General features: G+C 41.4%; 1 protein-coding gene and 1 long non-coding RNA gene across 4 annotated transcripts in view; one reads left to right on the forward strand and one right to left on the reverse strand.

Moving 5' to 3' along the window:
- si:ch1073-396h14.1 (disintegrin and metalloproteinase domain-containing protein 10) overlaps nt 1-23,782 on the reverse strand; it is a 28,019-nt gene extending 4,237 nt beyond the window's left edge. For 2 of the 3 annotated variants that reach the window (XR_008827980.1, XM_056377668.1), the window contains exons 1-12: nt 23,533-23,782; nt 22,461-22,608; nt 22,139-22,257; nt 21,541-21,696; nt 16,050-16,135; nt 15,195-15,317; nt 12,580-12,672; nt 12,079-12,247; nt 5,477-5,640; nt 1,363-1,534; nt 1,032-1,176; nt 584-767 (exon numbers count right to left, since the gene is read on the reverse strand). Coding sequence is in view for 2 of the 3 variants with exons in the window: in XM_056377668.1 (XP_056233643.1) it covers nt 584-767; nt 1,032-1,176; nt 1,363-1,534; nt 5,477-5,640; nt 12,079-12,247; nt 12,580-12,672; nt 15,195-15,317; nt 16,050-16,135; nt 21,541-21,696; nt 22,139-22,257; nt 22,461-22,608; nt 23,533-23,593 (1,620 nt within the window). In the remaining variant the exon portion in view is untranslated. The remainder of the gene's footprint in view (nt 1-583; nt 768-1,031; nt 1,177-1,362; nt 1,535-5,476; nt 5,641-12,078; nt 12,248-12,579; nt 12,673-15,194; nt 15,318-16,049; nt 16,136-21,540; nt 21,697-22,138; nt 22,258-22,460; nt 22,609-23,532) is intronic. The other variant, XM_056377669.1, reaches the window with a different exon arrangement.
- On the forward strand, nt 15,388-18,650 carry LOC130170417 (uncharacterized). Its single transcript, XR_008827981.1, has 3 exons — nt 15,388-15,509; nt 16,506-16,572; nt 18,078-18,650. It is a non-coding gene; the product is annotated as an uncharacterized LOC130170417 (long non-coding RNA).
- Nucleotides 23,783-24,412: the final 630 nt, after the last annotated feature.

The following is a 24,412-nucleotide window of genomic DNA, read 5'->3' on the forward strand; positions in this document are numbered from 1 at the left end:
TGGAGTGAATTCCTCCCCAGAGGACAATTTATCATGTGTAGCTAATGAGGGGTCACACACTATTGTCTTCTGGTATCACGGATCTTCTCAGTAATTCTGTGTTGTAATGCTGTTTTTGTTCACGAATAAAGTGGGTCGTGAATACGCTCACTGGATGGTGAATCTACTGGTAAATACCTGATTGTCAACTTCAGAATTTCACTTGAAGATAATACAGAATTAGTTTTGCAGAATAACGATAATAAGAAAACAGTCAGGAAATAGCCGATAGACGCACAGTTGCATGGCTTTTAAAATGGGTTCATATAGATAAAGCTGTTGGTATCCTCCTTTACATAAAGCTATTAGAAGACTTAGTGTGATATAACTAAAAGCTCCAGAACAGCATCCAAATGGACCTTACTGTGTGACTGTTTTGGCATCGGCTGTTTCCAAGTTCAAGAATGATCTGGAATGCAACATAGCTAATACATTTTTCTTTCAGGACCAGCTTTGCAACATCCCTGCACACTTTGCCTTGTTGTTGGGCAACTGAGTTGAACCATACTGTCACACTGTGGTGTAGTGGATGTGGTTGCCTCACCCCGTTCAGGCAGACGCGTGTGCCCTGACTGCAGACGGTAAAGTTTTCCTTGGCGCTTGGCTCAGGACAGAGCGGGGAAAGGCCTGAACACACACTCTCCCTCTGACAGTCAGTTTCCTCATCACAGGTCTGACTGGCCGGCTTAAACCCGCAATCATGACTGCAGCACAGGCCCTGACTCGGACTGATGGATGGATGAGTGAGAGGATGTCGTAAACATATAGTGAGGGCGACAGATACACATGAAAGCCACATATAAACAAAATAGAGACACACCTAGAAGATAGGATGTCAGAAAAAATTGTTCAGATGAAAGGTTGACACGGTCAACGGTTGACATTTAAAAAAAAAACCTTTCAAACTGAAAACAATGCCAATGTCTTATGATCACCTTTTATTACATTTTATGCACACTTTGATGGTGTGTTTACTTTTACGTATCCAGTACCTGCAGACTTTACCAGGCTTGAGGCGACACTGGACTCCTGCAGGCTCTTTAGCGCTGTAGCAGCAAGGGTCTGTGTTGTTGTGACCGACATCACACTCCTCATCTTTCTCTACAATCTGGTTTCCACAGATGGGCTGATTGCTGACTGGCCCGAAAAAAAAAAAAGAACAGACAAGCAGATAAGCATACACAAGTAAAGACACATGAAGTGAAGACAAACTATAGGCCTAACTATTTACAATGAATAATGACAGTGTAAACATTTGCCCCATATCTGCACAACTCATCAGGCAACATGCAGGTGCACGTTGTCGTACGTTTTCCTCCTCACCCACAAAGCAGTCATCCTTCTTCAACTTAAGGATCTTGCTGATGTGCTTGATGCTGCAGTGGGAGAATTTTTCATTGTTTTCACGCACCTCATCTGTGGCGTGAGGGAACATCAGGTACCTGCCTTTACCACCAGAGGAACCAAGATTCCCGCAGTTAGAGCCCTCGTCGTGCTGAAACACAGACAAAATACTAGAAAATGAAAGTTCAAGTTTATATCTTTCTTGAGACATTATGCATGTTGACACTGAGTGAATAGAAATTGAAACAGCAGGGGGAAACAAATGATCTAACCCATGCTGAAACAGTTTGTTTTCCTCTTAACCACAGACGGTGGAATTAACTCCATTTGTTGCTGATATCAGTAGCCTGTTATAGGAAATCGCAGACAGTCAAAATGTATTCAGTAATGTCCACGGACAGTGGAAGATGGTGCCTGTAACAGCAGCTATATTACAGATCCTTTCTGACTTTTAAAGTTATCTTTGTTATAGTTTCAAATCCAAAGTGGAGCCTCTCGACAGTCAAAAGCTTCCTCTGGAATCTGATGGCCCTGAAAGAGCAGAGGAATGTGGTGTTCCATGTGTGGGACATCAGGGACAGAACAAAGAGCTCCTCCAGCTTTACTCCGAGATACATTTGTGAAACATTCCCTTGAACGCCTCCTCCCTGCATGTCAGCATGTATATGATGGTGTGATGGTTTTATCAGTGGTATCAGTATCTTCTGGACGTCAAACTCACGGGTGAATTAAAAACCAAAGCGTAGACTTGAAGTTAACATGGACACATGCAGAGAGAACATGTTCAGATGTGGGTGTTTCTGCATCTGTCCTCGGTTAGTTTGATGGATGTGAATGAAGTGCTAATTTTATAGTGCTCACTGTGTTTGTCAATATCTTCGGTTCTGGGTTTGGCAGAACACTTCGCCACAGCTGTGCAGATGTTTTTGCAGTTTCTTAAGAACAGTATATCTATTTTACTATCTTTGTCATCTGTTAACTTGTGTCAAATTTTCAGCCACATCTTATAAAGCAACTTAGTCTTGAATTAGGTTTCCACTGTAATGTCGTGCTCTGCCATGTTGTGGTAACACAGCTAAAAACGAGCTGCACTGTTCACGAACACTGTACCTCCTTTACTGCTACAGTCAGACTGACAACAAAAATGGTGGGAAGCACTAAGAAAAGGAAGAATGAACGATTCTAATCCAACATAGTTTTTGTCAAATTCAGTGAATTTCTCCTCTTGGTCCACAAGCTGTCTGTTCTGTGTGTGCGCTGAAAGAAATCTGGTGTTGCAACACAGCTCTGGCTTTATACATTTGAAATAAACAAAGTGCAGACCAAGTCACACAACACTACTCCGACTAGTCAGCAATAGGGGGCATTGATGCTTGTGCACAGGACAAGGGAAAGAAGAAGAGAAGAGGGGAGGGGGAGCAAAATAGGTTAAATAACGGGAGCGTGATTATGGTGTATACTCCACAATATAACCGTATTGTCAAGAATGATGGCAGAGGAACAGCCAAAGAGTAGACATCAGAGGAACAAAAATTTAAAAAAAGAAAAAAGAAAAAGCTTTCCAATGGTGGAGACTGCATGGTTGGACTGTGAAAGAACTTCAGCACTGGTCTTATCCACTGTGACAGGCCTGCAGCCTGAATGACAGGCACACAGGGAGGGCCACTCAAGAGACTGACGGTGTGGGTAAAAACTTTAGAGATGTTTTGACGTTGCACTGGCCCACCGGGATTGTCCCGGTAGTCGTGATGGCCAGTCCAACTATGGTGGATAATCCCTGAGAGAAAGGCATGAAGACGGATGCAGAGGTTGCTCTGTTTAGTTAGTTAGTTAGTTAGTTAGTTTTGCTACGTTTCATAAAGCCACTAGGTCGCCCTTGTTTTGTGCTGTTTTCTCGATCTTGTGATAGCTGTCACAAACAATCTAAACAACTATTTCTTGCTAGTTTTTACTCCATTGTTTGTGTTCACGTCGTTTGTTTCATGACATTTTATATTATAAGGTTTGTTTTGCTTCAGCTATGAGAGAGTATCCACCAAGACGCTGTGGATGAATTCCACCATTGTGTTGTTGCTGTGCCCTGGGACTGAGCTTCTAAAGGAGCACTGAAGGGAGGGGTGTATTTGTTTTGCTGTTGAGTTCAAATAACAACAGTCTCTCTCCAGAATTGCTTCCTCCACCTTTAATCGGCAGTTTTATTATTTAACTGTTTGTTTATTATTGTTTATCTGGTTCCGGTTACTCCCATGTGAGAATATGATGCTTTGATGCTATGATTGTAAACTGAACATTGTTAGATTTTGGACTGTTGGTCAGACAACTGAAGCCCGCCACCATACCTACCACAACTCTCAGGTGAAGCTATTCATGTGCTTTTTCCAACCTGTCTGGCTTGAAAACAATGTGACATGCCTTTTCACAGGCGCTTGGACACCAGGCCAGAGCAGGAGAACTCATGGTAGTTTAACTTATAAAAAGCCTGCGGGGTCTGACATAGCAGAACTAATCTGCTCAGGAACGCCTCAGAGGACTCTTTGGTCTGTGCAAGTGTGAATAACAGAAGCCAGGGTGAAAAGAGATGGAGAAGCACGGCTGGCGTTTTGCGCAGTGGGACAAAGGTTGCAGGTGTTTGCAGTTGTCACATATGGCGAGAGGTGCAGGCATTTGTGTGTACACATAAGCTGTTTGTTGATATGGTAGAAGTGGAGGATTTTTTATGGGCTAGCTTGTGAAAATATACCAGAGAATATCAGAGATCCTCCTGTTCCCTCATTTCAGATTACCCAGTGATAGTGAGTCAAGGGTTCATATCAAGCAAACCAGTCATTAAAGGCCAAGGCCTCCAATGCCCACATAAGTGAATCATTCACAGACACTTTGTTCTGGTGTAGTGCAAACAGCCATGTTTGGGAGAATATTCGAAGTAAGTCTAAAATCTGAATCACAGAGATTCATCATGTTGAATTATCATTCAGTACACAAACCCGCATGCTCTCATGTAGGACTAACATGTTTGAACTCCTGGTCACTGAGGCCCTGGAGGGGATTTACAGTAAAACTGGGCAAAGTTTAACAGACATCTGAAATACTACACTCAGCTGAGCAAATGCACAAATCAGGTAGCAGATATTTCGCAATATTGTTATTATCTTTTTCTCTTTCATGATATTAATGTTGATGTGATTGGGTTGGTAGTTTAGTTATGTTTTTTCATTGTTGCTTGTTACTTCCCCTGTGCTGTATAAAAAGAGTACCAGGTGTTGACAATGTGTTTTTACAGTTTTTACTGTTTCCACCCTGATGAAGACTTTGTGGGGTTGAAATCGGGTGGTGTTTCAACCAATATGCCTGATTGAAGGCTTTTAATACATCTTGTCTCCTTCCTAAGAGTGTCAATGTCTCATTTACAGTTTCTTTCTGAACAAGTGATGTAAATAATTGTTTACATTCGTAATTTTTTGCTTTTTCAAATAGACCATCTGTAATGACATATTGATTAGATCTTTTAGTTACTTGCCCCGCACTGCTTGTCTGCTGTATGACATTAAAAGATATTTTAAAGTTTTAAAGTAATTCTTGTATTATAGTTATTTGAAGTTGAGTTATGTGAGGTTCTTTTACATAGTCAAATTATTACCTGCAGTAGATTCGGATCAGTGCACTACTAGTTCAGAGAAGCTCCCGGACAAAAGATGAGCGATGTGCTGCTATGGACGGGGCCAGCCGCAAAAACATGTTTTAGCCACTTTAAAAAATGCATTTAGCTACCAGACTCCTACACACAAGCACACCTATGCTGCTACTCCAGGCCGCTTCTCTAAATTGGCAGCATGCCAATCTGAATCTACTATAGGTAATACATTGACCATGTATAAGCACCTCACACACCCCAAGGTCAAACCTGAACTATCCCTTTAAAACGGAGGTTTCCAATTTTGAAAGGATATAATATTTCAAATACCAGGTGCATGTCAGGGGAGACATTGTGTGCAGTGCATTGTTTGGTTTGGTTGTCTAAAAGTGGACTGAGTGGATTTCTGAGCATCAGGCAGATTAAGGTGAAGAGGGTGTGGCGTAAAGGATGGCGACTGACCGGAGATCCCAGGCTGTGGCCGAGTTCGTGAGCAAAGGTCAGCTGGACGAGTCGTGTAGGCAGGAACTGTCCGAAGTTCTGAATTGTGACCAGACCTGTGTTCAGGGTGGCGGTCTGGCCGTTACGCAGGGTGGTTTGTTTTGAACATATTCCTCCCCAGTTACCTGAATAACAAAGAGATGAGAGGATAAACATGGAGCTGGCAGGTTTGATGCTGCCAAGGATAAAATTCCTGTGAGGTCCTATATAGTAAATTACAAGTGAAATAAATAATTACTGAGTAAAATGTAAATGTGTTTAATAAGATGTTGTCCAGGTAAATAAAAGGTTAAAAAAGGTGGAAAGGTGGAAATACTCAGTCATAGCATTGACTGCTTACGGCTCATGATATGCTTTGAATTATATAAAAAACATCATATAGACAACGTTAAAAACTTTATTGTCATTGGAGGGGCTCTTTAATGATTGAATGACTTGGTCTTAAACACTGTGTGTGTGTTAGTATTACTGCTGCTGTTGCAACATGTTTCTCATGCGTTGCGATCTTCTGTCTCTTTTGCTATTCATTACTGTGTATGGGCAACCAATCCAATTTTACAATTATTAATTCCAACTATCTCTTTATGTAAAGAGCAAAGTCTAAGCATCATTTACTCTACTATTTGTGGTTTATGTAGTTTACCATCTATAGTTCAGAGCAGGTATTGCACAGCAAGAAGGTGGAAATATTACATCTTTTGAGCCTGAATGAGAAGTTGACAGCTCATGAATATGATGATCGCACATAAATCCTACTGCAACAAAAGTGTTGAAATGTAGACTCAACAGGCCCAATAAAAAAGAGAGCTGCAGACCTAATGAAAACATACCTACTTGTCACTTTGCAGGACAACATGGTTGCATAACTGACCGTGTGCTACTGGACATATCCTAAACCAACAATGTTTTCCTGAAGTGTTATCAACCTCTGAGGCCCCCGGGGACAGGGAGGTGCAGACAGACATGCCAGCAGACCTCCTCTAGCCTGCACAGACATTTGGCCTCCAATGGCCTCCATTGCCTTTGGGTTTATGTAATATTCCTGAAAGCCATTCCCACAATGACTAACACCTGGCCACATTCACATGGATGGGCGGCTGGGCTGTGACATCATCTTTCAGCAGACCAGCCAGACGACTAGTTCTACAGAAACCAGTCATATTGGTCAAACTGAGCACCTATGATATGGTTCTTTAGACTACTTGTAGATTAGAGTAACACACATGAGCTCTTCCCCCAGGACTTAAGTTTAACAAAACCATTCCTTAAATTTGTGACATTTCTTGATTCAAAACAAGATGCATGCAAAAAACTGCTAAATACTGAACCTAGAAGAATGATGACCTCCGATATCTTTAATGTAAGCCCAATAAATGTTTCAGTGCTCCGCCTTATCCATCATAATTTTCTCAGCAATCATTGCCACCACCATTTTAACGCAATCCGCTCCTGTGGGAGTAATTTCCATGCATCCATTCTGTCACTTCATTGGTTCCATCCATTTGTACACGTGTGTGTTTCAGATTGGAGGCCTCAGCAGTTCACATGCCTTTTATGTAACACCTCTTACACAATGTGGTCAGCAGCACCAACATTTTGGTGGGTGCATGTCTGTTCCATATATTCAGCGCCGTTTCAGAGAAATCTGAGTTCACAGGATGTCCCAGAGGACTGTGGGAACCAGTCGTGGGCATCTGGATCTCCCATTGGCATGTTTGTGTTACACAGTGGGCGTAAGTGTGACGTTCAGGAACGATGAGGAACAGTTAGAGGTCAAAAAACAAAAACAGAAGTGCCTCCTATCTCTGCTGTTGTAGAAACAATGAGGGTACTGTAAGGGTTAGGAGCAAAGACAACACCGTCACACTACCATCATATGTCAGGTGAAGGAGGCCGAGAGAGAAGATACAGTAACCTAAGACTATTTTATCCCTCTGTATTGATCTCATAAGATGGCTTGTGCCAGAAATGGGATGGCAAAGTGAGATTTTTAAGCTTTAGAGGAGAAGTTAGAACAAAATAAAAGCCATTGTCATTATTAATAGTACTCCTCACTGCTAAAAACCAAAAGATATATCCACAAACTGCCAAGCAAGACTCCCCCGGCAGAATAATCAAGAATTCTGGATGCATTTCTCCAGCGTTCCCTGCTTTTGACCTAAAATGGCCCCCCTGATGGGCTATTCAAGGAGCTGGGTTTCCTAGAAAGAGCATTACTTTGGAAGCCCGGCTGTGGTTTTTGGCAGTGCGAGCAGAGAGGAGCTATGACTTTGACCCCTCCTCCTTCTCGTCTTCGCCACAGAAAGGAGCCGTAATGAAAGACTCCTATTATTGGCCCACTGGATAAACACGGTCTGGAGAAACAAACAGTCCTGTGGATCACTTGCACCCAATGCACACACACAAAGACAAACAGAAACAAGACACATACACACAATAACACCCACTTAAATATACATATTTGATCATATACTATCAATTAACATTGTAGACAAACATATAAAGGTACACACACATGCGCACACGCACACTCATGCACACACACCACACACAGACACCACACACACACGCACACACACACACACACATACACACACACACATACACACACACACACACACACACACACACACACACACACACACACACACTCATAAGCAAAGATTCATTCACACGGTGTATGAACAATCAAACAATAGTAAAAGGGGTCTTTCCTTTCCTTGGATAAACACACGAGGGGAGTCTGTGTGTCCTAATATCACCTTTAATAAGAAAAACAGACACCGGTCAGAGTTCTCAGGAAACTACAGTCACTACTCTGGGAGCCAGCCAGAAGTACTGTAAATAATGTAACTGCATCCGTTGACTTTCCATCACTGCTTCCAGTGTGAGGGGTCAGTGACCTTCACTGTATTGTGAGACTAATTTGACCTTTTCTTTGCTGAAAACAAAAGACTTAATGTGTCTGGAATGCTGCACGGGTCTTATTCAAGCTGGGTCTTATTCATTGTGAGTTTCTGCTCTTGATAACAGTAATGAATGATTTTACTGCCAGATTTCATTGGTAAGATCTGGTGGCAACTTCACAAGCAACAAGAATTATAAGTTGATCTGAGAGGTGACACATAATTCCCCAGCTTTATGATAATATTGAAACCGCTTATTTAAAAAAGAAAGTATGTGAATCATTGGCTAATCTTTGTTGATAAAGGAGGCACCATTGTAAAACGTAATTTACAACAGATTTGTAAATCATTTACATATTGTTGCTCATTAGACTCTTGTGATGATTTGTTATTTGCTGTGTATTTATTACATTGTTGAACTTCCAACTTTTTTTGTCCTTATTTCAAAGCTGACAGTAGAGAGGCAGGCAGGAGGTGACAAGAGAGGAAGAGGGCTAAGACATGAGAAATAAGTCCACTGTCTGAATCAACATATATGATATTAACTCTTTGGCTAGCACATGATGACAGGTTGTTCTTTTGAAAAAAAAATAGCACAAAAAAGATGAAAGTCGAATCTAAGGACACAAACTGAATATTATATTCATGTAACTTTTTACAGGGTCAAGCAGGCACAACACTGAGTGGTAAGGTTATTTACAAATCAACATTTTGACGATATATATTTATGGTAACATACTCCCCGGACACTGCAGTGATTCCAGCCAACAGTCTAAAAGCCCCTCAACAACACAGAGCATATTGTGTGGAAAATTACTATCTGTTCCTCAGGTAGTCTCAGGAGAAGACGGAATTTTACTGGTGAAAAAGCTTGAGATGTTTCGGCCCCAACCCCCCAACCCTCCACTGATGTATGAACACTCAACTTGGAGAGGTTAGGGGAGGAGTCTGGTGTGATTGATGGGGGTTGTGTGTGTATCTACATGTGTGTGCACGGTGCACCCTGCTATAGCTGCAGGGGCATCGGGGTCTTTGAGTTTATGGCCCTGTGATTAAAGGTCTTTCTATTACCCAAGACCACTGATAAAGTGGGAAAGTAGGTGATGGAGACGTTGGGGTTGAGCGTATCTGTTTCTGGAGGTCAAACATTATCCATGGTTAATGCTCTGCTCTCTCTCTGGGGCGGTCACATGAGACTGAGAAGTCACAACAATGTCACTGCCACTATGAATGTACAATGTGTGTGTGTGTGTGTGTGTGTGTGTGTGTGTGTGTGTGTGTGAGTGTGCCTCACGTGAGCTGTCACCATGGTGATCATGCTGTGGAATGCAGTCACCAATCCTCACCAATACGTCTGGGAGTGGTGCGTGCGTCCTACGTTTGTTTGTGTGTGTGTGTGTGTGTGTGTGTGTGTGTGTGTGTGTGTGTGTGTGTGTGTGTGTGTGAGAGTGTCAAAGGTTCATTGCTTCCTAATCACATGGTGGTCTGCTCTCACGCCCCTCAGTTTAGCCAATCAAAAGCTGCATATGAGACAATGTCATAGAATCAATCAGGAAGATCCTCCTGTCTTGACGATTCCCACATATGTGTCCAACTTCCTCTAGCACAACAACAACACTACACACACACACACACACACACACACACACACACACACACACACACACACACACACACACACACACACAGTCAGTCTGCCTGACATTCAGAATAATTCTGTTGTTTCATGTTAATTCTCTTGTAATTATATTGACCTAAATTTGTGTATGTAGTTCATCAAACAGTATGACCTAAAAATTAAATGTTGACTGAAAATGTGTGAAAGTTAATTTGAAACTTCAAACTGCCATCATTAACATCTAATAACAAATTCAGTAGCATTACAGAGTTTCCCACAGGAAATATTTCATATCTTCATATCTCATGCAGACATGGTTTGTAATGTGAGTCCAAGGGGAGTTCTTAAGGGCAAAATGCACATCACTATTTTTAAGAAGAACAGAAAGAAAATTAAAAAAACATTTCCTACTGCTTTGAGCCAACAGCAGAGGGTAAGGCTGAATAAAGGGCCAGATTTATATGCAAATCACTTAGGATTGTTCATTGAGGAGTTTACTCACGTTTTGCTTTTGGTCTTTCAAACCAAAACACTGCTTCTATAACAGGCCTGAAATGGAAGCTGTATAATTCCTGGAGCTGCGTGCCATAACATCAAGTGATCCAGGAAAACTAAGGTTGGCTTACATGCATTTGCACTGCATTTTCAACACATTGCTGCAAATCCTTAGAAGATGCCTCTTATGAACTGTGGTGCACATTTGCAGAAGAGTTTCACATTTTCTTAATGCATATTTGTTTTGTTTTTTTATCGTCAGTGCAGTTGAATTCAATTCTGCACAATGCTTCACCCTGGATTCACCTCCTTCATGGGTCAAATAATTCACACTGATCTGGAAACTGTGAGTGTGTGTAGGAGTGTTTAATGTAGAGACTTGTGTCACAGATGAAGGCCAGGGAGTCCTGGGAGCCAGAGAAGGAGCTACGCTTTGACAGCTGCGATTCACACAGAGATTAACACTTTTCAAGTCTCATACTTTTTAACAAGGACAGACTGGTATCTTTTTCACATCTCTGTTTACCATGACATATGTTTTATGCATAGCCTTTTAAGTTTGTCTCTACTATTAAAGATCTATATACTTTTAACTATAAATGTGCAGACATGAAGTGAGATTAATACTGTGGAACCATTAATCAGATGCCCGTATTCAAATGTCCATTCACTCCTAGAAAAAGAAAGAGCGCTATCTTTCGTAACAATGTTACAAATTTCTATTTTAAATGATAAATGAATGAAATAAATGAATACATTTTATTTAATTAAATCCATCTGTCTTTTCAGAGCTGTGTTTTTTTTTCTTGGTTTTTTGTCTTTGTTGAATCCAACTACACAACAGTTGTGTAGTTCATCAAAATAAAGGCTGAGTTCAAAGATGGGTGTGGTCCGACTCATTAGTACTGAGTACTCATGTAATAATGTAGAAATAACTACTACGTACTAACGGGTCAACATGTTGACGGGTGGCTGGAAGGATCCCATCGCAAGATAGTTGGAAATGCACTCATTTGCTTTGTTGCCAGTTAGCTTAGCTTAGCAAAAAAAATGGAAACAGGGGGAAACAACATGCCTGGCTAAAAATTCACCTACCAGCATTTCTAAACCAATTAACACATTATATTATGTTCTTTTAATCCGTCCAGCAAACAAAATGTAAAATTGTCAAGATGTGGTTTTACGGAAGGTTATGTGCTCACAAAGGTTGAGTCAACAAGTTAGACTGTGACAAAGACACGTTGAAATCATACAAAGTAATTAAAGAACAAGCAAGCAGCTTAAGTGTCTCATCCTCGGTGCAAGAGTTATTTCATATAAATCCCCAGAGTGCAGCACTTAGACCCCAAATACAAGGCAACGTCAGCATTCCTACTTTACATGTTTTTTCAGTGTGGGGAAAACTAAACCACCTTTTTAAACCTAGGGTGCTGCAAGGCAACTGTGCAAACCACTGTGTACTGTGTATGTGTGTCATTTGTGTGAATCCATGCGTTTGAGTTGTGCAGGAGGCCTACACATGTGACGCAGCGAGAGTGACTCACCAGCCTTGCCCTCCCAGGCGAGCCCCAGCACTCCGCTGTAGTCTCTGTTAGTGAGCAGGTAGGACAGACAGAAGTTGCCCCAGTTTTTCTCAGAGTACAGACTCAACAGTGTCTCAGGCCCGATAAACAGAGGATTCAGAGGATCGTTTTTATCCTCCTCTGTCATCACCTGGAGAAAGCGAGGCACACAAGGATACAAAAAATTACACACACCCCCACAGCGCTGAGAAAGTAAGACTTATATTTCATTCATTTTGGGGGCTGAGAATCAGCCCTAGTTTGATTGTCACTGGTAGAAGAAGACATCTGAGCACCACCACTAATAATTATCTTAATCAGTGTCTTTCTCCAAAACCCTTCATTCCTGTTAACAAGGAGCTCACTGCGTGTTCGTGAATTAAGACGTGAATGAGTGACAGCCAGGATTAGTGGTTGTATGGAGTTATCAGTGACCTGCATCTGGGACAATCGTGTCATTGTTTGGGTGCAGAAGGATCTTACACTGAGGGATTTGACTCTGAAGTTGATCAGCTTGATTCCATCAAACTCCACCTTGTCGTAGATGTCATTCACAGCTTGGATGTAGGAGCTCACCTGAGAAAGATATGGGTTCATGTGAGAAAACAGTCGGATATATCGTCAGTAACAGTGTTTCTGGCTCTGGGGGGCTGAGGTTGACAACACAGAGCAACACGATGACTGCCAGACCAGTTTGACAATCACAAAACAGAATTTCACAGTAGATTTATCATTTTATACTTTTGAGTCTATACTTTACTCTCGTTGAACTGCTAATGCTGTTGTGCCAAAACATCTTTGAACATGCCTTGCTCATGATTCATAACACCACCATGTCGGGTAATCTGTAAAGCAACGTTATCCATTGAGTGTTTCCATAGTGGGTGGCACAGCCCCTCGCACATTCAGAGAGACACGTGCAACCCAGTCACATGCGAAGGCCTCAGAGGAGATGAACATACAGGACCCTGCTGGGAAATTTCCACAGATGTAAAAATATATACCTTGGACTTACGAGTCCCTAAAACCAGGTCAGCAGTGACTGACACCAGCATTTTGTCTATTTACACTCAAAGATCGCATCACGGCATCACTTACACCATATTTTCTCACCCGGTGCAACAAAGGTCTGGCACTGAACCAGGGACAACAGCAAGTGTGTGTGTTTGTGGTGGAAAGAATCTGAGGCGAGTGAGAGGAGGTGATGAGAGGACGGACAGCAGGAGGAGAGCTGGAGAGAATAACAGAGTGGCCGCAGAAATCAGCTAAGGACAGACTTACTCACTCACTGACTGACCTTGCTTTGACCAGTAAAAAATTGAATCAAAAAAACACAGATGTGAAACAGATTTCACGACAGAAAACACAGAAACCAAACTGAACCTGGCTCAGATCATGAGAGCATGAATCTGACATAATTAGATAAGATAAAACATCTGTGCACTTATAATTTCATTTCAGATATGGAATGCAGTGACAAACAGCTCCTCGGGTTTAATTTAGAGGAAGTTAAACGGGTAATTATATTAATGTTGCTTCACTGGATTCTCATATCAGTATGTGGCTAAACTCAATATCAGTAGAGCATCTCATGTGACCTCTAAGCCCAATTACAAAAGCTCTGCTCAGACAGAGAAACTTCAACACAGACAGACACTTCAATCACTGCCATGACTCTTATTGCACTGACGCAATACAAGCATGCCAGCAGGCAGGCAGCCTTCACCACGGGTCAGCTAATACTAAAACCAGGATCAATATACACTAAAAACAACTGAAAAATTATTTGATTTAGTCAATTAACTCAACAGAACATTCCTCTGAAAATTGCATGAGTAGTGAAGCTCAGAGACTGCTGCAGTAATTTTGCGGCTCTAATAAGGTCAAGGGTCAAGAGTGCAGGACAAAGGGTTAGAATCTTTTTGACATTTTAAATGTCATAAGCCACTTCAGAGCCCACAGAGTGTATTAAATACCAGAGGGAGGTCGCTAAATCTTCAATAAGGGCTGTGTTATTTAAATTTCGTACAAAACTTCTACCAGTCTTTATCAGTCTGTAAGCTTCAGCTTGGCCTTAGCTTGACAGTTTTATAGCTGCTGCTTCACACTGGGCAGAAGGGAAGGAACAGGAGGTGCTGGTGGCTCTGTGCCAGGTCTTTACACCTGGCACAAAGCTTCATTTTGCCAAATCTCTGCACTTCATGTGCCACCATCGGAGAATAAGAAGATTCTCAACCTTCTCTCAGCTCCTGCCATGACAGCTGTGTACATCTGTGCAGGGCCTGCATTTGGCCCTTTATTCAGCCCTGCAGCAGCAACAGCTTAGTCCTTTATATAGTATTATATATATATATATACATTTCTTAATGGTAAATAATTCACCCTGTGTGCCTACCGAATTTAAAAATGATGATGTTGGATGCAAACATATTGTTTGTTGTTTCTCTCTTTTCCCTTAATTTCCTAAAGTTTACTTTTAGTCTTTAAGTCTTTGTATAGTTTTTTTATTTAAATATAAATACAGATTTTATATCTAATAAACCATTCGGTTGACAGCATTAAAAAGTTGTTTTGGAGCAGTGCCAGGTTTGCTGTGTACCTACCAATGTTGAGCCCAAACCTTGGAATTACATCAAATAACCTTTGATTGCAGCACCATGTACCCTGAATCCAGGACACTAGATTCAGGGACAGGTTTGCAAACAAAGCATGTACTGCTCAACTAACACCTGAGGAAATCCTGCTGTGTTCTGATGCTCCTGTTGGATTTTCCATTACACTAGAAGGGCTCTGGTGTACGCTGCGTTCTTTGAGGCCTTGATACCAGCTCAGGTATCAGCAGCATCTAAGTGCCGCACTCTGGAGGGGGTGACACATGTGCTTGAACCGTTTCTTCGTGTCAAGAAAGAATCTGAACTTTAAAGCTCAGTGAAGTTATGTTTTTAGCAAAAACACACACAAGCAGTACATTTTTTGTGTAGCATCAATCCTGAAATTAAAAATGAAATCCTGGTTAAAGTGTGCATCACATTTGAAATATCCTGTTTAGTCAAAGTATCTCGTCAATCCGAGATAGATGTTGTTTGAAGACTTATCACCTGAGCCACAACAGCTTCCACAGACTTGAACCTCTTGAAGTAGAGGTGGTCAACATGGAGGTGGAGCAGGCAGCTGGTCTTTGACTCATCAACTGTCCTCCTGGACCGGCTCGCTGCTGCCTCCTGTGGATGAAAATTGCAGGGACATGAAGAAGGAGTATGTATGAGAACATATGTTGATACAGTGCTGATACGTGTGTCCCAGCAGGAGAGGAGGGACTGTAGTGATAGGAACACAACTTGGACGCGCCACTGGGAACAACATCTGTTCAGCCCATTTTATGACCAAACAGTGGAAATGATCTTCACTGGCAGGTATGTAGTTAAAAATGGACCCATACCAATGTCCACATATACACTTTGGACAACAATGGACATAGGGACCACCACCTAGTTGGTCAAAAGTTAACAACAAATAGGGCACCCAAGGGAGAGATTATCTAAATAGAATTGGCAGATGTTTATTTCATCATACCGGTTTTTTAAATTTCTTTATAAAAAAAACACTCAAGGTCGTCGCCAATATAGGTTTGGCCTATAAATACCCCGCTATGTTCTTTGTATTTTACACATTGTTCTGTTAGTGTCCTTACATCCGTGTAATTTGCTGTTGGTGACTCATCAAGGTAATAATAATAAATAAAAATATGTGACTGAATGAATGAGGGCCCTCATAAATTAGGTCACTGACAAAAGATGAACCAGACACTTTGGCGGATTCCCTCCAAGAAAAAATGAGTTAATTGGCTGTAAATGGTTTTGCAGAGGAGGAACTGGAGGCGATTTTGAAGGCGAGGAAAGAAAAAAAAACAAAAAGTATGTCTGTTCACTGTGGTGATGTCTGGACTGTCCTACCTCTTTGGGTCTGAGGCTTTGGGCGAGGACGTTTAAATGTTCTGCACCACAGAATCCATCAGGACCAGGTCTCATGCGTGGCAGGACTGCATAAAAACAAACACAGACACTTCAAATACGCACATGTACTTTCAGAATATTTCATTGACTCTGTCTTTCATTGAGTGAAACACACACACAGCCAAGTAAACAATGCCATAATGACGCATCTGAATGTGGGCGTATGCGTTCCAGATAATACAATGAATAAATAATTGCACAAAGAACAAACATGAAGTTCGGTTCAACCCACTACTCTTCCTTTTTTTGGAGCAAACAAGATATTGTGAAAGATAAGCTCAAAATAAACAAACCTGTAATGTGGACCAGGGCCACAGTTTGATCTTTGGAAAATGACTTGTTTGTTTGTGCTGAAATGATTATTGTAAACGCGTTGTACCGTGTGTGTTTAACCAGGGACACTGATCAGGGAGAACATACTGAATGATTCAAGAGCTGGACAGGAGGACCTGAATAGTGCAAGGTACAATAGAAATTCTCACTATCAAGGTCCTGACGAGGCAGTTTCCTGACAGCTAGAATTTCAAGAAGCACCTTTGTGCTTTGGTAAAATGTGGGACATGTTTGGCAAACAGATCCATTATCAGAGAGGAAAGTATTTGTGTAATAGTTGACCACTACATTATGGAGTATGTTTGCTGTGTTTCATTCAGATGTTTTCTGATTATCTTTCCTGACATTTCAAGGTATAAATCTCCAAGTCTGAAACAAAGTAAAGGTTTTTTTGCTTATGGTATTGTCAGGATTTTAAATACAAATTTTCATGTTACCTCTTCTATACCAACTCTTCCTATACAGCCTTTTTAAGGATAAACGAATCCAATTAGTCTTCACAGAGCGAAAATGAGTTCATGAGTATCTGTTTAAGGCTTTTTGCAGCCTGGCAGATTGTGGAAGTGAAGGCATCAAACAGAAAGCTTAAGTTAAATGTAGTATTTTATGTAGAAAGTTACACAACTTTGTCTGTCTTTTCCCTGCAGTTTCAAACACTTGTCTCACATTAAAAAGTACACTTTACATTTCTTATACAGAGCAATATAAAACAATAAGTGCAGAAGACATTCGAACTCAGCTCCTTAGTGACTGGTACGTCAAGCAACTAGCATGGGCAGAAGCACACTCACATTCTCAGACACTTTATAAATAGAGGACCCACATTTGGAAATTAGCGCAGTGGTCTGGAGTGGGAGCCATGGGGCGGCCTGTGGAAAATGCTGTGATAACTGGTGGTTTGATTTCCCTAAAACAACATCATCGTCCGCGATTTTGCAACACCTCTGGGACAGCTGCCTCGTTCAGACTGATGCAATAATGATAGGATTGCAGTCACAGGGAGGCATTTCATTAGGATAAACTGGCCCATCGTGTTGCATTGGAAAAGCCAGAGAATTCCACAAAAATGCAAAAAGCCAAAGGACTTCATTGCAACAGAGTATATCAGGTTTATGGTGAGGGACTCTGGGGGAAATATGGGGTAACCAATGTAAATGTAATGTAAAATACGCTGCTGGAAACATTTCATAACCGTGCAAAATATTCAAAACAATAGGTTTAGCTGGGAGCATGTAGAACGCCTGTGGTTATAAGGCCGATATAAAGAAAACAAACTCTTCCATTAATGTAGAGAAAAAATGTCTTTAAATTCCACAGTTACAGTTCAGTCACATGCCATAATAATCACTTTCACATGTTTGCAGTAATGAAAGAGTGAAAGAATCAGGCAATGTTTTGCCAGTTAACTGTTGACCCATAAGAACTTAAAGACATAATGCAAAGTGTGTGTGTGTATGTATGTGTGTGTGTGTGTGTGTATGTGTGTGTGTGTGTGCGTGCGTGTGTGTGTGTGTATGTGTGTGTGTGTGTGTGCGTGCGTGTGTGTGTGTGTGTGTGTGTGTGTGTGTGTGTGTGTGTGTGTGTGTGTGTGTGTGTGTGTGTTTGTGTGCGTGTAAAACACTGTCACCAGTACAGCATCTCCCTGCATCAGACATGAGTCTACAGAGAGAGAGAGAGAGAGACAACACATGATTGGATCACACCATGCTACGAAAGTCCTCCAGCCAATCACAAACCTGCAATTCAGTCCATACATGGCATGAGTAGGGGTGGACTGTGCGGGGGTGGAGGTGGATGTGGAGGCCTAAATGCCGGGCGTCGACCCACTGACGGAATTATTTCCAGCCCTTTCTACTTGCCCATGTTCTTTCTTTCTCTCTCTCTCTCTCTCTCTCTCCTTTCCAAAGAGTGTCACCCTCTGTTGATCATACTGTAGGAGATAAATGTTTCTGACCTGTGTTGCCAAAGTTGGAGAAAGAAATTATTATTTATTCCATCTTTTTCCAATTTAAATAAGAGAAGAAAATGTCAGTAAGTGAACTGAATCCCGTCTATGCATGAGGCTCTTTGACAGTTACAAACTGCTGTACGATAAGTGCAAGAAAATAAAAGGATTTTCCCAAATGAAATATCAGAAATCACATTCCCAGCAGCTGTTGGATACTAGTTTTTACTGCTAAGATTAATGTAGAAAATGTATGCCAGAGCCTCAAGTCTCATTCCAGCACAAAGCTTTGAGCATATAACAGTTATGACTGGACACCACACTATAAAATCAGACACTCACACATTAACATTACATTTTCAATCTCATGCTTTTGCACTTTACTTCTATCACAATAGTTGGGGAGTTTGGTGTCTAGGGGGAAGACCCAACATTAGCTAAAAAAAAGGCATTGACTGTTGACATGCCCATCTTTAAGCCGGGATGTGTGTGCTTTAACGGGACAACTTTTTTGCGTTGAAGCTGCTGCCTCATGAATGACCCTCTGGTCAGGCCAAGTGCACTCCAAGCACCCTTGTAGTTGGCCCAGGTGCTGCTGTGGTTGGTCTAAGTGCCCTCAAGTGCCCCCTTGGTTTGTTCAAGAGCAAATTAACCCTAAATCTAAACATTAAGCTAAACTCTCCGTGCCAGTGTGTGCACACCACTACTCAAGAATATATGGAAATTGCTCTGATGAAATCTCTGATCTACCAGAGGGTCAATGGTCTTTCTAACCACAAGGCCCCAGGGTTGTTAAAAACAACACGATTCACACATTTGGTGGGAGATTTTCTGTCTCCAGTGGTCCTGATATTCCCTAATCAACCTGCAACCTCCCCATTTACATAATTTATGAAACCTCCATAGTGCTCATGCTGCTATACTGATAGTGTTTGTGGAAAACATGAAAGCCCTGTTGTCTTACAAGTATATTTCCATACATGATTTTCTTTATATGATTGTCAGGAGGTGTAACAGCTGTTTCTTCAGCTGTAATGCTAAACAACAGATAACCTCAAGATATCGGTGCAATTCCGAGAGTTCAGCCAGTGTTCACTCGAGATATTTGTCATATGTGGCAACAAATATCATGAAGAAATAGATGTTTGAAGAATATTTTGCATGATTGTTAAACTGAGGATTTGAAATATTCATATAAGTGTGAAATCTAAATGAAAGCTCCAGTGAATCTTTCAGAGAGACGGACTCTACAAATGTAGAAGGAAAATATAAAGGGATCTACACAACTTCACTGACTGTAAGTTCAGTTTGAGAAAGCAATTATTACACAAACAGTTAAACATTCCCAGAGATATTTAAAGTATGTTTATCACTCTTGATTTCGCTCAAGGAAGTGTGAGGTTAATAGTTACCCTTTTATAGATATGTGAAACTTCAAAGAGAAGGTCACATGAACTAGGGTGTAACTTAGCTGTAGGTACACACGTACACACACGCGCGCGCACGCAAGCACACACACACACACACACACACACACACACACACACACACACACACACACCTATTGATCATAATAAATCATGACTATTTTTAAAAGTAACATCCTTAAATTGACGACTGACAGTCAGTGATAGAAACACGTTACACAACAAACCTGTTTTGACAAACTTCACAGAAAACAGACGTTTGGGAAAAACACGACAAAGGCTGCAGATGTTCAAAACATTAGCAAACGTGTATCTGCCTTGTTGTTGTATACACATTATACAGGGATACAGTTCAACTCATCTTTTCAGTTTTTGTTTGTTTTGAGCATCACCTGTTTCGGTTATTAATGGCTACCCAGGCCGTGCCTTGTGTCCCAGATCTGATAGACGCCTTGACATCCTCCATCCCAGGGAACAGAGGGTTCCTCATTCAACTTTAGTAGCATTTGAGACGACAACCACAGGAAGTGGAAATACACACAGGAGTTATGTCAGCCCCTCATGTCTTAATTTACCACTTTGTATGGAGGCATTGATTGTTTATGGAACTATCATGTGCCAGATCTCTCACAGTTTCCTGCAGATATGCTGGCCTGTGAAAGAAAGAACAGGATGTTGTCAGCTGCAACGTTACTCGATTTGTGAAAGGGGTTGAAAGAATGGCGGGAGGCGTGAGGAGGAAGGCAGCCAGGGGCAGAAGGCAGGGGGTGTGTGTGGGGGGGGGTGGTCTGGCACGTTTTGCACTATATTTCCAGGAAACGCTTTCTTGGAAATAATCTTATACTGATGCATGGTTGTCTACAGAGCCAGGGAAAAAGACACAGCTACACATGCACACACATATTGACACACACACAAAACATTTTGACAGAACTCAGTGACGACTGCCATCTGGCCAAATCATAAACTGATATAATTTGAAGCCAACTTGGAGTTCATTTTGATCCGTTGTCATGGAAACCGTCTCTATGGCCTTCAAACTCTGCAAGATCCTATACATGGTCCTGTTCTCTTTTTCTCTTTTCCTCTTTCCCTTTAGAAATTCATATCCTTGTACATATCCTCCTCCTGTTCGTCATCTTCATACTTTCCTCCTTACTTTAGCCCCCCACCCGCTCATTTATCCTCCTCCTCCTCCTCTTTCAAAAGTCACCCCATCTTCGGCCTATCTCTTCTTTGGCTAGTGCTCAGGGTGGATCCGCCTCAGAGCTCTAAATAGGCTCTGCTGTTACATTATAACTGACCTACAAGTTAAGGGCACGGCTGTTTCATTGACCCCTAGTGACCTTAGTTTATGCTAGAGCTGGGATCTGCAGATACTGTAATGTATAAGAAAGAGCAATAAGGAATAGTAACCGGGGAGAAATGCATTTTGCTGTAGTTGTTTGTCTTTCTGTGAGACTGCAGGGCCCTGAATAAGACCTTTAAGTGAGATCTACTGTTACATGGCATTTCTTTTTGTGCTCTTGACATCATCACCAAATGGCCAGAAAAGCAGTTGAGGTTTTGGGGTGACGTTAGAAGAATTTCAGACCGCAGATGCACAAGGTTCAGAGTTTTCGTCTGTTACTGCAGAGGCAAAAGAAGCTTGAATTTTTGTGCTGAGACAACACTTTTGGAAAACCTTTTTTTTTTTCATGCAGTGGAAAAATGAAGGAAGTCTTACTCATGTCGTCTTCATGGTAGATTATAGAGTGGTGGTTTGTTTGGCTGCTGTTGTATCTATGGACTGACTCTATGTGATAAGTCCCATTGTCTGTGTGGATGGTTCCCTCAAATTGACCCTGTAACACAGAGCCATGGCAGGCTGAACCGTGTTCACCTGCAATAACAGGTCAAGAGAGATGTCAGGGTCAGAGAGGGGGGAAATGAGCAGAGACAGGAGATTGTGGAGGAGAGACAGACAGAGTAAATAAATAAGATACTGAGAAAAATGTAAAGATTAGAGGCAGTGCTCAGACTTCACAGATATATGAGGGGAGGTATGAAGCAGGAGAATCAAAGCAATAAACTCTCTCATTTAATCCACTCCCTTCATTAAGTTTTGCTTTGTTCCTCAGATTTCAATAAATCATGAATGTTTTGCCACAAACAGATGTTTATACAAATGTTTTATCCAGATGTTTTATCCAAACCATAGCAATTACAAATGACTCTTGAAGTTATGTGATTAATCACTTTGATTACAGTAAAGTCATTTAGATTTTCCTCTGAATTTAACTAAATTTAGGAGATCTGTTCCTAGGTTTCATTGTCATACCCACCTTCTAATATTCCTGAATATATGTGGGAGAGGTCAGCTGATGTGGAACCATTTTCACTAACCACCATGAAAGTTTGGGAAAATGCTGCTGCATTTCGTCTCAAACGCAGACGGAAAGTTCTGAAGGGAAACAAAAGCACAAACAGCTGTGGCCAAAGCTTTGTACCGTTGTGAAAGGTATGCAGATCTATCAACAGTGGGTAAATATGTGGACTAATCACGGTTGACATGTGTTTTTGGGTTAGGAACAGATACAAAGACTCTGCACAAACAGAACCATGCTTTTGAGTGCAATGCTTCCCAAGATGGAAATGCGACGTTACCTGTGAAAAGCAGTAAAATCCAGCTGCAGCGTATGTTCCTGAGGTTGCGTGGCTCTTCTGGCTCTCAAGTGCATCTTGTGAAGATCCTCCCTGTCATATGACAAGCCCTCATAATGCTTTATATATGGACTGATGTCACCCACAGCTCCTGATAAAAAAGGACAAAGGCTACATTTTTAAACAGCATTATTGATTTTTATTCTATGATAGAGTAAAGATTTCTCTATGCTTTAATCTTCTGGTTACTCTGTTACTCTGTGAATATATTATTTTGTCGTTTGAGTTAGTTACATCACTCAAACAGCAGTGGCTGCAATGATAATAAATGGCATCATTTCATGGAACTTCCCATTTCACAGGGACAGCAGACAAGAGCCCACTCTCACCTTTTATGGTTATTGTCTTCAGTGCAACATTTGATGCATCATGCAATTAGTCATAAAATGAGTCTTTACGCCAAACAAGCTATTGTGTTTGCTTCGGCAAATTTACAACACATGATTCAATGTGTTGCCGAGTTACTTATAACTATTTTTAACTTTATTTTGACCATATCTTGAAAACAAATGGTCAGCAAAGGCTACAATCAGCTGAGCAAACCCGGTAAAACCATTCATTACTGTACAGAGAAAGCTTTGGAAAAAGCATGCACTCTCATGTTCAAGGTGTCATTACTTTCTCACTGTTGCCCCTCCTGAGTGAATCACACATACTTTAGCCCTTAATAAACAGTTGTACCCCATTAATCACAACACTAGTAAGCCAAGCACTCAGGCTACGTCAATGGCAGAGTTTGCTTGAGGGCTCCTGTTTGCAGCATTGCTGAGAGGACAGGTTGAAACATGCTCGAGCGGAGAGGAGGCCAGTCCACCACAGCAGCGGAAAACTGCATATTCATACACACACACACATCGACATGGTGTGACCCAGACAGAGAGAGTGACACCTACATACACACACACATATGCAGCTATACAAACACAAATAACACCACAAGCTTATTTAGGGTGCAGTGCGAGGACAAACCTCCATATACACAAACACTGATCTGCACATTCCACCACCACACTACCTGTAATCCATTCACGGCAGTCGATCAACACCAACAGCAGCCAGTAGCGTTGAACCCACATGATCTCCTCATTGGTGGGTTTTTTTTGTTGTTCTTCACCCTTCACAGTTTTATCTTTCTCCTCCTTCACTCACTTCTGTCTCTCTTTTTCATCCCTTTTCTCTTTACCTCTCTCTTCAATAGTCTCGTACCTGTGGTCCCGCACTGGAATGTCACTGATTAGGAAGTTCAAGCCAGAACTCGGCACGGAGACGTGAACACTGACACAGTGAAGAGGCATATTCAGACTTGTTTGCGAGTTAGCATATCTGCACAGTTAAAGGAGGGGTTTGAGATAGAGTTGTAGGTTTACTTAATGAAATAGTAAGAGTGACATGGTAAAGATTAAAAATGATGAATGAAGGATCATGTTGAGCTTCATTTAAACTCAGCTGAGACTGTAAAGAAGTTTTAATACAGGAATGTAATTCAAACCATGGGCTCAGTGGACAAACGTGGAAAACAGACACAGTAAACTGAGCTAAATACAAATGTTGACATACTACTGTGTTCACAATGACAGTGCTAACATACTGATGTTTAGCAGATATGTTTACCATGCACACCATCTTAGTTTAGCATGTTAGCATGTTAACATTTAGTACAACTGATGTATGTGATCAGTGTTTAAACCAAAGTATTCTGTGACTGTTATGTAATTGTGTTTGGACCCGAAAACAGAGACAGACAAAGGTGAGTTAGTTGTTTTTTTATGTAGTTCAGTGAGAGATAGACAGGAGAGTCAGGGGATGACATGCAGCAAAGGGCCATGGGTCTGATTCGAACCCATGGCCACTGCGGTCAGGACTGAGCCCATGTGATACGCACTTACTAGGTGAGC

This window comes from Seriola aureovittata, chromosome 6, assembly GCF_021018895.1.
Source record: "Seriola aureovittata isolate HTS-2021-v1 ecotype China chromosome 6, ASM2101889v1, whole genome shotgun sequence".
Lineage (NCBI taxonomy): Eukaryota > Metazoa > Chordata > Actinopteri > Carangiformes > Carangidae > Seriola > Seriola aureovittata.